Here is a 13,258-nt window from a genome sequence, read left to right as displayed (position 1 = left end):
TTTATAAATTGATTCAAGAGCAGGATAATAATTGATTTTTACAATTTTTCCCACATCAGGCATATACAGGACTGTCTCAGAAAATTAGAATATTGTGATAAAGTTCTTTATTTTCTGTAATGCAATTAAAAAAAAAAAAAAAATGTCATACATTCTGGATTCATTACAAATCAACTGAAATATTGCAAGCCTTTTATTATTTTAATATTGCTGATTATGGCATACAGCTTAAGAAAACTCAAAAATCCTATCTCAAAAAATTAGAATAGTTCCTCAGACCAAGTAAAAAAAAAAAGATTTATAACAGCAAAACACAATCAAACATTTGAAAATGTCCATTAATGCACTCAGTACTTGGTTGGGAATCCTTTTGCACGGATTACTGCATCAATGCGGCGTGGCATGGAGGCAATCAGCCTGTGGCATTGCTGAGGTGTTATGGATGCCCAGGATGCTTCAATAGCGGCCTTTAGCTCATTAGCATTGTTGGGTCTGGTGTCTTTCAGCTTCTTCTTCACAATACCCCACATATTCTCTATGGGGTTCAGGTCAGGGGAATTTGCAGGCCAATCGAGGACAGTAATGCCATGGTCAGTACACCAGTTAATGGTGGTTTTGGCACTGTGGGCAGGTGCCAGATCATGCTGGAAAATGAATTCCTCATCTCCATAGAGCTTTTCAGCAGACGGAAGCATGTAGTGCTCTAAAATCTCTTGGTACACAGCTGCATTTACTCTGGGCTTGATGAAACACAGTGGACCAACACCAGCAGCTGACATGGCTCCCCAAACCATCGCTGACTGTGGGAACTTCACACTGGATTTCAAGCAACTTGGATTTTGCTCCTCTCCAGCCTTTCTCCAGACTCTGGCGCCTTGACTTCCAAATGAAATACAAAACTTGCTTTCGTCTGAAAAGAGGACTTTGGACCACTGTGCAACTGTCCAGTGCTTCTTTTCCTTAGCCCAAGTCAGACGCCTCTTCCGTTGTCTTGAGTTCAGAAGTGGCTTGACCATGGGAATACGGCTATTGTAGCCCATTTCCCGGACACGTCTGTGAACAGTGACTTTTGATACCTGGACTCCAGCTTCAGTCCACTGTCTTTGAAGCTCCCCCAAATTCTGGAAGCGACTCTTCTTCACAATGCTGTTAAGGCTGCGGTCATCTCTCTTGGTTGTGCAGCGTTTCCTGCCACATTTCCCCCTTCCAACAGACTTTTTGTGGATGTGCTTTGAAACTGCACTCTGTGAACAGCTTGCTCTTTGAGAAATTTCTTTTTGTGTCTTACCCTCCTGATGGAGGGTGTCAATGACGGTCCTCTGGACAGCAGTCAGATCAGCAGTCTTCCCCATACTTGTGATTTAGTTTACTGAACCAAGCTGAGTGTTTTTCAAGGCTCAGGAAACCCTTGCAGGTGTTTCGAGTTAATTAGACGATTCAAGTGATTCGTTGAACACCCTACTAGTATACTTTTTCATGATATTCTAATATTTAGAGATAGGATATTTGAGTTTTCTTAAGCTGTATGCCATAATCAGCAATATTAAAATAATAAAAGGCTTGCAATATTTCAGTTGATTTGTAATGAATCCAGAATGTATGACATTTTTGTTTTTTTAATTGCATTACAGAAAATAAAGAACTTTATCACAATATTCTAATTTTCTGAGACAGTCCTGTATGTATACCTAGGTAGGTAAAAGAGTCTGTTGAGTTGAATGAGGACACATGGTCCATAGGATTGCATCTTTCTTTTCCATTCAATAACATTATGGAGGATTTTGCATTATTCATCTTATAACCCGCAAATAATCCAAACGTCTTAATTACATTTACTAAAGCTGGAATTGATTTAGCTAAATCCGTGAGGAACAAAATGACGTCGTCCGCGAAAAGAGCTATGCGATGTTCTAGCTGTCCCAACCTGACACCTGAAATATTCTTGTGTGTCCTGACTGCTATGGCGAAGGGCTCTATGGCGAGTGTGAATTAGACCCTCCAGAAAAACGCGGGCAAAAATCCTTGATTATGCGGGCTAAAATCCTTGATTATGCGATTAAACATGCGGGGTTTTATGTGATTTTATGCGGTGAAATTGCGGGAAGTTGCGAAATATGCGGAAAGTTGCGAAATATGCTAAATATGCGGGAAAAAATTATAGATTTTTTTTAAATATTGGGCTGTCTTATTAATTCTCTCTCACACACAACCTGCCACTAACGTTAAACCCCTTTACTATTCAATTAAACACATTCAATGTTTATTTATTGTAAAAGCAATTGGGCTATTTTAACCTCACACACACACACACACTTCTCCGCCTCATTCTGTTTTCATTTACTCGTTCGTTATCTGACCAGCTTCAATCTTGTAGGCTACTCACTTCGTTTCTTGTAGCCCTCGAAAGGGTTTTGGAGGTTGATCCCTCGGTGAACGGGAGTTGAATGGCTTTCTTGTCCGCAGCAGCAGAAAGCATTTTCGAATGTTTGAATGAATCAAAGTGGGTCGCCACCGTCGATTTTCTCTTATGCTGCAACACACAGTTGCACGGGGTGCAGAATAGTTTCCCCCCACTTTTTGCCCGGTCTTTAGTAGAAATGTTCGTTGGTAAATGAGCTCTATACAGTGTTGTTTACATTCTTTGATGCGCGAGCTGATGACGTCACGTCAAGACGAGTTAACTTTTTTTTCTTCTCAACTTTGTGTGGAAAAATGCGGGGATTATGCGGCCTTTTGATAAATATGCGGCTTTTTAAAAATCTGCGCCATTTTGCTGATTATGCGGTAAATTCTGCGATCGCAGAATCGCGTTTTTCTGGAGGGTCTAGTAAATAGGAGGGGTGACAAAGGGCACCCCTGTCTGACACCCCTATTAATATTGAATGGTTGAGAAATAACATCGTTAGTCAGAATTTCAGCTGTGGGTTGAGTGTACATTAACCTTACCCAATTGCAGAAAGCAGTCCCAAATCCAAAACGGTCTAGTGTTGCAAATGGAAAAGGCCATTCTATTCTATCAAACGCCTTTTCGGCATCGATTGATAGCAGAGCAGTGTCTGGCGCGTCTTTCCTCTCGTGAAGTATATTTAACACTCTCCGTACGTTATGAAAGCCTTGTCTCCCTTTAACAAATCCATTTTATCCATATCTATAATGACAGGGAGAACAGACTCCAATCTACGTGCTAATACTTTGCAGAGAATTTTAATGTCCGAATTTAGAAGTGAGATTGGACGGAAAGATTGGCATTTATGGGCTGGTTTGTTTGGTTTTAAAATGAAAATGATCATGGCACCTCTCAATGAGGGAGGGAGTGACCCGTTTTTATAGGATTCCTGAAGCATTTCTATAATTGGAGTTAAAAGTTTCCTCTTGAATTTCTTATAAATATCGATTGGTAATCCATCAGGATCAGCTGCTTTGCCAGAATGCATGGCATCAATTGCTTCTATAATTTCCTCTGTTGACAAATTAGAATCCAGGTTGATTTTTTCTTCATTTGAGACACTTGGGAATTTTAAATTATCCAAAAATGAAGTGTGAGCATCCGAATTAGGCGGATATTCTGAGGAGTATAACGTTTCATAGAATTGTCTAAAGGTTACATTTATTTCTTCAGGATCCACAGTCACATCTCCCTTAGAATTTTCGATTGCATTAATATATCTTTCTGATTGTAGCTGTTTAATTCTCCAGACCAGAGGTCTACCTGGTTTTTCTCCCTGATCATAACATTTATGTTTAAGCTTCAACAAGCTATTCGCAGCCCTCTCAGCAGATATTTTATTGTATTCAGCCTTCAGAAGTAATAGTTCCTGATGTAGGTTTTCTGAGCTATCCATAAACTTGTCTTTCTCTAGCACTTTAATTTTATAATCCAGCTCTTCGAGTTTTTGACGGATGCGTTTTAATTTAGGAGACGTAAAACTTATAATCTGTCCTCTCAAGAAGGCTTTAAAAGCTTTCCATCTGATAAAAGCCGAGGTCTGACTTGTGTTCATTTAAAAAAACATATCTATTTGTTTCCCAATAAAGTCTATAAAAGCCGGGTCCTGTAGCCAGTTTATATGAAAACGCCATCTCGGAGGGCTATTAACCAGTTTAGAATCTACATATGTAAAAGATATCGGGGCATGATCAGATAACACTATGGCATCATAGTTGCAGTCTTTAATGTTATATCTTATCTGTGTTGATATTAGAAAGTAATCTATCCGTGAATAGGTTTTATGTGTGCTAGAGTGACAAGAATATTCTATATTGTTTGGGTTCAGATCCCGCCAGATTTCTGATAAGCTCAAATCCTTCATATAATTTTATATAGATGTTCTAGCTCTAATATGGGACGTGTCCGATCCAGTAGATTTGTCTATTTGTGGGTTCAGGGCCACATTCAAATCGCCTCCTACAATGAAATTACCTGGGAGCGTTGATAAGGTCAAGAATAAATTATCAAAAAATGCGGGGTCATCTTCGTTGGGGCCTTAAACATTCACTAAATTAAGTTTCTCGTATAGTAATATGCCCTGAAGTATAATGTACCTGCCCTTGGGATCAATTATTGAATTGACTACTTGAAATGGGATTGACTTGTGAATTAGGGTTAAAACTCCTTTGGCATGTGAACTATAGGAGGCTGAAAACACTTGGCCTTGCCATCTTTTTTTTACTTTAGACAAATCACACTGCATCATATGAGATTCCTGCAGGAAAACTATGTGTGAGTGTTTTTGTTTTAGTCTACTAAGTACCTGCTTCACTTTAGTTAATTCACCCAAGCCCCTGCAATTCCAAGATGTAACCTTAACCTTCATATATTTAGACATATATTGTGTTATATAGGTTGTTCAGTGACTGTAATAGTGAGTGGATAAACGATGCTGCCCTAAAAAAGTATGTGTAAAAAGACATATATTCGAACACATAAGTACACATAAAACCCCAACCGTCTAACATACATTTCCCCCTGAGATCTACAGAAAAATCTCCCCTCCCTCTTACCACCTCCGACATGGCCAACCTACCACCAGACCTGCACACTGTAGTGGGCTGTCCTTTGTCCCCTCTTTTACCCTCCCCCTGCAACGTGTTACAGATTCCCCTTAAGTTAACACTTTCAGAACCCACACAAATACATCCCCCCTCCCATCTCTTTCCCAAACTCCAAAAGTGCCATTCGTTCACGATAACAGCAACATTACCCTAACTTTTGCAAGAACAAATATTGTAAACTTTGAACATTAAGGTGAATAGCTTGAATTCAAATAAGAATTATATTCCAACCAATGGAAGTGTTGTATAATTTACCAATCAAAAAATAAACAAATTGAGCCTCCATTCTAGGGGGCATCGCCTTTCGCTGCCAACTTGACTCCCAAAGCAAAGAGAGAGAAACATTGAACAAATTGAGAGCTTGCCTATGTTGCCTTGTAAACTGGCAATCGTAAAAACGTAAATTATTATTGGGGCATCCGCTCCGAAATTCATATATATATATATATATATATAAGCGGTGTTCACGTGGTTAATTTCAAACTCGGTTTAGACAAAACAGCCAAAACAACTATTTATCAGGAAAGAATATAGGTAAGTTAGGGGCAAGCCGCCCCGTCATCTCCCACCTGTGTATGTCTCATTGCCGGCTGTCCGCCTGTTTTCGCCCGACCGCTTCCGAGGTATTAGTCAAACGCTTCTCCTTTTAACATATTTTGATTTACGTCCGTAAATCATGTTCAGTTAGTGTTCACGGCGCCTTATTTCTTCTGTATGTCCTTGATGAAGTTCTCCGTGTCCGAGGGGTTGTCAAAAAAGTAAAACCGGCCGCCGTATGTGACCCTCAGTCGTGCCGGGAAAACTATTCCATATTGAACGTCCATCTCCTGCAGCCTCCGTTTAACTCCATCGAATCTCCTCTGTTGTTTATGCAGCTCTGCAGAGACATCCGGGAACAGCATCACTTGGCGATCTTTGTAGAATATTTTACCCATTTGTCTTGCAGCATTCTGAACGAGGACTTTATCCTTGTAATTAAGGAACTTCATGATCAGTGGTCTAGGCGGGCCACCAGCAAGTTTAGGGCCAGAGAGCCGATGGGCTCGCTCGATAACAATAGGAGAGGCTGGCGGCGCTAATCTCAAGGCTTCAGGGAGCCAGGATTCCAGGAATGCGCAAATATCCTTCCGTTCTGCCGCTTCAGGTAAATTCACCAATCGTAAATTGGATATTCTGCTCCTGTTCTCAGAGCGGTCCAGTTTCGAGGTAAGCTTGGCAACTTGTTCTTCTAGGCTCACGGCTCTCCTCTGCAGGGAGACGACGTCATCTTCGGCGTTTGATATTCGCTCCTCCGTCTCAGATATTCTCTTCTGACAACTGGTCAGCTCACTTTTAACGCTGTTGACTGCTGCAAGTAGCCCATCCAGTTTAGACGAAAACTCTGTCTTCAGGCCATTTATTGCTTGTAGGATAGCATTGTCGGTGTTGTCAGTGGTAGCGTTAGCTTCTGAGCTACCCTTGCACTCCTTGCTAGCTGAGTTGTCGCCTTGTAGCGTGGCCATGGCATCCTCACTTGCTCCGTCTTCTGTTGAGTTTTCCGCCTTTTTTGTTTTTTTTGACGGTTTCTGTGGCATAATGGATGTTGTGGGGGTTTAGAAGCAAATACCATGCAGTTTTAGGTGGGTTCCGATTAATTAGAATAGGATTTTAGTAGGAATGGCAACCGTGCTGGGGAGTGTTAGCCTCTCAGCTCAGCGCCATAACCGGAAGTCTCGATGGCCTTATTGACTGTATGATCACATGTCAGATGAACAGATCGCCACTGGGCTTACAACTAAAGACAAAGCTACGCAAAAACTGCAGCATGTGTCGATTTCTTTTTGCGTATGTTTATAAATTACCTCGAGGGCCGTATCAAATGGTCTCACGGACCGTATACGGACCGGAGGCCGGAGGTTCCCCACCCCTGCTCTAGATGATGAATCTCCAAAGAGGCAGCTCGTTGGTGTTGTGTCAGACACAAACACTGTTCTGGGACATCAATTTCACCAACATTGCAACAACCCGCTTTGCACGGCCTGATTTGAATGAACCTCTTGTCTTTTCAGCCAGAAATTAGAATCCTGCTACCTGCATGTCTTATTCACTGTTGGAATCCAAGCCACTGCACAAAGAGAAAGAGAGGATGTGAATTGGCCAATCCTGATTGATATCTGCCCTCTGAGAGACCTAGTTCCTGTCCAAAGGAATTATAAACTTTTGAATTTTCCTGTCTTTTTAAAAAACTAAGTGGGAACTGAAGACATTTTAAATGCCTGTGTTGTGGGGAGGGGTGCAGCCATGCTTTTCAATGAACAGTGTACTGATCGATAAAATGATGAATCATAAATCCCATTAATAGTATGGACTTCCGGATGTGCTGACTCAGGTGGATGAGAGCTGAGTTAAGGGCAGTAGATAAAGAACACTGCACCCAGCGAAATGTGGCTTCTACACTCTAAAAAGAAATGCCTTGGCTCAACAAAGAAAATCAACGCAACAGTTTGCATCGATGTTTATTGAGTTAAGACAACTTCTAATGAAATTGTCTTAAAGCAACAAAGTTATTTGAGTTAGGGGAGAAGGATTTTCCTCTCAGAGGTGTTTTTAATTACCACTTACTTAATAATTGGTAGCATAAACACAAGTTTTGAAGTTGATTACTCAAAATATTAAGTTGTTCCAACTAGTTTTACCACATGATTTAAAAGGTATTTTAAGTTGTATGTACTTAATTACCGTCATTCGGGATACAAGTTTTTAAGTTGATTACTCCAAGAATTAAGTTGTTCCAACTTGTTTTACCGTATGATTTAAAAGGAATTTTAAGTTGTATGTACTTAATTACCATCATTGTGAACACACGCTTTTAAGTTGACAACCATTTATAAATTAAGTTGCTCCAAATATATTGTATTCAATAGTTTTTTTCTTAGCTTTTTCATGTTTTTGCCTTTTTAAAGAAAGAAATTAATTGACAAAAACCAATTCACTTTTTATTTTGAACTGCAGTTGTTTATTTCAACATATGATGTTTCAATCAGGAGAGAATTCATTTAGTTTGAACATTTATTGACACATGCCATATGATAAGGTGCATGAACACCTGAAATCACAGCTGACTGCAGGAGAGGGGAGAACAATTTTATAGTTTGGCTGCAGCTCGTTGATTGGCTGCTGGAGAATGAGGTGAAATGTAATAGGTTAAAGAGAACACCTGTGATGAGCTGATTATATGCAACTGCGGAGTGAATGTATATACACCCAGTCTTCCTGAAAGAACTTGTGCTGAGCTTCATTTAAATCTTGAAAAAAAAGATAAATAACACAAATTTAAATTGCCCCACAAATAATAAATAAACACATTAGCCATATTACCATGGGAAATGGGGACACAGCAAATAAATGCTGCCATCACATCGAAGTTAGAGGCCTTTGCATATTTAAAACCAGTGCCAAATATATAAAATCTGTAAAGTTTTTGTAAAACTACAGAAACAAGCTCTCAATGGCCACCAATCTCACTGCAAAAACGCCCTGTCAAATTTAAGGCCAAACGTTCTAGATATAAGCATGCTTGCACTTAAAACAAGCACATTTGGCTGCCAGTGCAGTAAGCAAACTTCACTTGATAAGATGTCTTAAAACAAGTCAGGCTGTCCGACTGTCATTATAGCCCATAACATCTTGAAATAAGATTAAAAAGACTAATTTCAAGCAATCTAGTTAAGCCTATTTAATGCAAAAGAAGCCTATTATCACTCAAAACTAGGGTACTTTTTAGCATCAAATTACTTAAAATGAGATTTATGAATTTAGGGAGGCGTGTGGCGCAGTGGGTAGTGCGTTGGTGTTAGGATAAGGGGGTCACAGGTTCAAACACCACTGCGGTCAGCATGTCGTTGTGTCCCTGAGACACTTCACCCCAAATTGCTCCTTTGGGGATTGCCCACAGTATTGAGTATGTAAGTTGCTTTGGATAAATGCGATAACATGTAATGAAATTCTTGTTTTTAGGGAGCTAAATTAGAAAACATGCTCTTAAAGTAAGTAAACATGACAATTCTTTCAAAAAACACGTTTTTATTAAGTCAGTCCATAACAAACAGGATCATTTTTCAAATGAACAAAGCTCTTCAAAATGTATACATCCTCATAGAACTGAAAAAGATTGGGAAAATAATTCAAGTTCTCTACTTTTTTGTGAATTCTCCCCATTCAGCTATTGCTTTTTTGTACGAATGAGTAAAGTCACGCTCGTGAATACTGTCCTTCAGTACCTCAGTCTAGATGATGGATAAGAGAGTAGCAACACATTTGGGGTAGGTGAGGTGGAAGGTGTAAAAACACCCCATCAGGATGAGTGGAGTCTCGTGGATCATTTCCTTAGGTAGGGTCATCAGTGGTATTTTGCCAACAGCCAGGAGGAGGTTAGTAGAGTCTAGGATGACTGGACTGGTGATGGGCCGTTTCTGGAGAAACGTATTGGGGTCCTCAGATGGCTGAGAGCAACAAAGTAGAGACAAAAAGTAGAACAAAATTAAACCTCAGGGCATATCAAGTTGTATTTCAGTTTAACTGATACTGACTCAGACTCACCTCAAGAACATGGAACAGTGCCTCACTTGCTGACCCAAGCTTTTTGGGTGGGGCAGTTGGGGAAGGAAATGTTGAGGGAAGTGCCTTCATCAAAGCAATGGCTGGTCCAGCTGAAAAACAATATGGATACATCAAATGCATTGTGCTTGTTAGGCAATTTGACTTTGACATTAAGTGTTGCGTAACTGAAAAGTAAGCACAAAAGCAAAAAAATATTTCTGTGCAGAGCCCAAGGGAGTATAAGCTAATCATGGAAAAACTATGCTGTCGGTGAACGACAGTCAGGGTTCTTACACCTTTTTCCAAAGTCAAATTCAAGCACTTTTCAAGCATTTTCAAGGTGCATTTTCAAGCTTTTCAAGCAGCGTACAGCTGTTGTAAATTACATATTTATATGCACATACTTATACTCAAATGATTATTTCCCTACCTCAGATTAAATCAGATGTTCTTTATGCTATAAACAACCAAATGTGTGTTTCGTAATAGCATTCTAAATAAGGATGAAAAATTAAAGATAAGAAAACAAAGTTTAATATTGTAAAATGGGTGACCCATATCATATATAGTAGACTGGGCATCCCATATAACCTGGCTGAGCCAATATAAAACAATCAGCCAACTAACTTTTCAATAAATTCTTTATTAACATTTTTAACATTTTTGAGGTCCTTTTAGGGTGGCAGTAAACATACGGCTCTCCAAGGTTAGGACAAAACCATTGAAACACAAAGCTGATATAAAAAAAAGCGTGTGCAGAAACCCTCTTTCTGTGTAAGAGTTTTGGAGGTTTCCAGGGAATTTTTTTCAGAATATGAAACTTTTATTGCCAAAATCTCCCGATAAATACATGTTTGAAGCTTGTAAAGGGAAGATGACAGCTCTCCCTCGCACTAATGCTTTTACGTAGCGATGCTCCCCCCTCCCTCCCGCTGACATTATGAATGTATGTATAGTAATCATAGATAACACGGCAGGGTCCGTTAGTTTGTTTTCATCTGATTTCAAATAAACAAAGTCTTGGCTTTCAGAATATTAAACTTGTTTCGGCAAATTCAGATGATAAATACAACTTTGAAGCTTGTAACGGCATAATTACAAGCGGATAACGGAGTAACTTTACGTCAAAGCAGGCATAACAATAGCCGGTGTTTCTCGTGAGTGTTTTCCCCGGGAAACTAACACAATACACACAAACGCAAAAATACACAAACACACACACACACACTCGCGAGCTTCCCCCAGACCAATAATACAAACGAAAATATGTTTCCTCCGTTAGAAAGCTAGGAATATCCTTTTTCCAACAGTGTATAACTCAGAATGTGTCTTCGGGTCAATGTGACTGATTTCGATGGAGCAAGTTTAGGCACGAAAAATACTACCAGTAGAAATACATTGCTTTTATGTGCTTCATCCTCTGAAAACCACAGGATGGCGACTGTCGCACATACTGACATAGGTACGCTCCTTTTTATTATTGTCACCTGCATTAGCAATTATCCCACATCGAGTTCGCTAACGTTACTAGCTTAAACAAACGTAACATGCAACGTTAGCCTAATCCAAAATGCTCTACTAAGGGTTACCTTTCATATGGCTCGTCAGCGCAGACTTTCCCATCGCGAATAATTGAAATTATTTGTGGCAAACTGTGCAGAAGGCGAATCGTTGGGTTGATCCTCGTTTTAGCCACAGCTTGTATTTCTTTTCGGATAGCCAACGCTCGTTAAAACAGCAACCTCCTGGCATACTGTCATTCTCTCATTAGAATGCCCAGGTCACACAAAATAAAACACTTGCAGGTCGCGCGCATAGCGCGGGAAGGCCGGAGCGGAACTGTTTTATGTAGAAGCGAAGCAACTAAACTCGCTCAGACTTCTTTATTTTCTTTTAATCTAAAAGGCGAACTATTCAGTCAGACAGCAATTTATTGTAAAAGTAAAGCATTTACAATGTCAAGCACTTTATCTCAAATCCAAGCACCATTCCGAAAATTCAAGCACTTTTCAAGTCATGAAAACACCTCGTAAAAATTAAAGCATTTTCAAGGATTTCAAGCACCCTTACGAACCCTGGACAGTGTATGTGCGTATCCCTGAAGCGACATGAATCTTAATGTCACCTTGGGAAATTGTACATAAACTGTTGCTACTTTTTTTTCAAAATTGGCCTGAATGTTGCGCTAGGACAGAGAGCGTGGGATCACCAAAATCATATTGAATGTGCACAGCGAAATGAAAGAGTGAAATAAAAACGATTGCAGTTATTGGATCAGCAAACTGAAAGTTTGGCTGGATAGTGGGGGGGCAGCAGTCGGGGTGAATCTATAATATCCCCGACACTTTCGCTGCAGGGGATATAAAAAGCACTTGTCAGTTGCACAAGGGAAAGCAAAACAATAAGGTTCACTTGTATGCATGACAAAAGGTAGTAGTGTTTAACCCCTCTAGTGACCACTACTACCTTATAACTACCATTTTGCCATAATTCAGTCATCAAAAAGGAGATCCTGTCCTATCAAAATAATGAAAATAAGCTAATACAATCACATCCCATGCAGCCATTAAACCTCAACCTATAAAACATCAGTGTTATCTATATTTGCATTATGCTTACATTTATCCAGACCCATTGGTGGCTTCAATGACTTGTTCCACACTCCAAAGAACAATGCATTTTCGCAAATGCTTTCCCATCTGGCTTTGATCTGGTCAGTGAAGTTCTTGTTGCCTGCCTCTAGAATTTGGCCCATCTCGTCCAAAACCTGAGTGTAAAAATCAATAGAACTTTGATACAGAGAAAACAGCAAACAGATGTTAGATGTCTGAATAATTAACAAGAGATTTACCTTTTAAGAGTGACACAGTTGTGTCATCAAATCTATCCATCTCACCATGAAGAGGCAATCTGTAATTTACAGGAAAAGACGGTCACTGTCCTTTTAAAAATCAACCCCAAAAAAAAAAATCACATTAAAAAGGCATCAGACACTAAATTGTAAAATTGCTGTGATTCACTATGAACTAGCTAGGTTGACGTTAGCTAGTCTACAACCACCCTTTGCGTTTTTAACTAACTGCTAGCTTTTAACAGATTACATTACATTACATTACATTGCATTTAGCTGACGCTTTTATCCAAAGCGACTTACAATAAGTGCATTCGACCAGGAAGATACAACCTTTAAGAAAACAGAATCATATAAGTACATCAGGTTTCATAGAGCCAAACATTTCAAGTGCTACTCAACTGGCATTTAGAAAGCCAGCCCTTTATTAGTATATAAGTGCTTTGTTAGTAATTCTATCGCTCGAAGTGGAGTCTAAAGAGATGAGTTTTCAGTTTGCGTCGGAAGATGTGTAAGCTATCTGCTGTCCTGATTTCAATGGGGAGCTCATTCCACCATTTTGGAGCCAGGATAGCAAACCCACGTGTTTTTGCTGACGGGAACTTGGGTCCCCCTCGCAGTGCGGGTGCAGCGAGCTGTTTGGCTGACGCAGAGCGGAGTGCACGTGCTGGGGTGTACGGTTTAACCATGTCCTGGATGTAGGAAGGGCCAGATCCATTCACAGCATGGTACGCAAGTACCAGTGTCTTGAAGTGGATTCTAGCAGTTACTGGAAGC

General features: G+C 39.9%; 2 protein-coding genes across 2 annotated transcripts in view; one reads left to right on the top strand and one right to left on the bottom strand.

The window, feature by feature from the left end:
* znrf2b (zinc and ring finger 2b) overlaps positions 1–13,258 on the top strand; it is a 100,932-nt gene that overhangs the window by 51,842 nt on the left and 35,832 nt on the right. The window lies entirely within an intron of this gene.
* Positions 9,303–12,628, bottom strand: LOC307013015 (uncharacterized protein). The gene is made up of 4 exons (XM_079640256.1): positions 12,482–12,628; positions 12,250–12,397; positions 9,631–9,740; positions 9,303–9,533 (listed from the first exon to the last, which is right to left on the bottom strand). Exons 2-4 carry the CDS (start codon positions 12,383–12,385, stop codon positions 9,318–9,320), a joined length of 462 nt encoding a protein of 153 aa, XP_079496382.1. The 5' UTR covers positions 12,386–12,397; positions 12,482–12,628; the 3' UTR covers positions 9,303–9,317.

Source organism: Notothenia rossii, assembly GCF_949606895.1.
Source record: "Notothenia rossii genome assembly, chromosome: 7".
Lineage (NCBI taxonomy): Eukaryota > Metazoa > Chordata > Actinopteri > Perciformes > Nototheniidae > Notothenia > Notothenia rossii.
Note: the sequence above shows the minus strand (reverse complement) of the source record. Positions and strands in the feature narration are given on the sequence as shown.

Excerpts from the sequence above, each read along its gene's own strand:
- LOC307013015 (XM_079640256.1), bottom strand. The coding sequence starts at position 12,385 with ATGGGCCAAATTCTAGAGGCAGGCAACAAGAACTTCACTGACCAGATC. Across the intron at positions 9,741-12,249 it reads ACCAATGGGTCTGGATAAAT|CTGGACCAGCCATTGCTTTG; the intron begins GTAAGCATAATG and ends ATTGTTTTTCAG. Across the intron at positions 9,534-9,630 it reads CACTGTTCCATGTTCTTGAG|CCATCTGAGGACCCCAATAC; the intron begins GTGAGTCTGAGT and ends TGTTGCTCTCAG.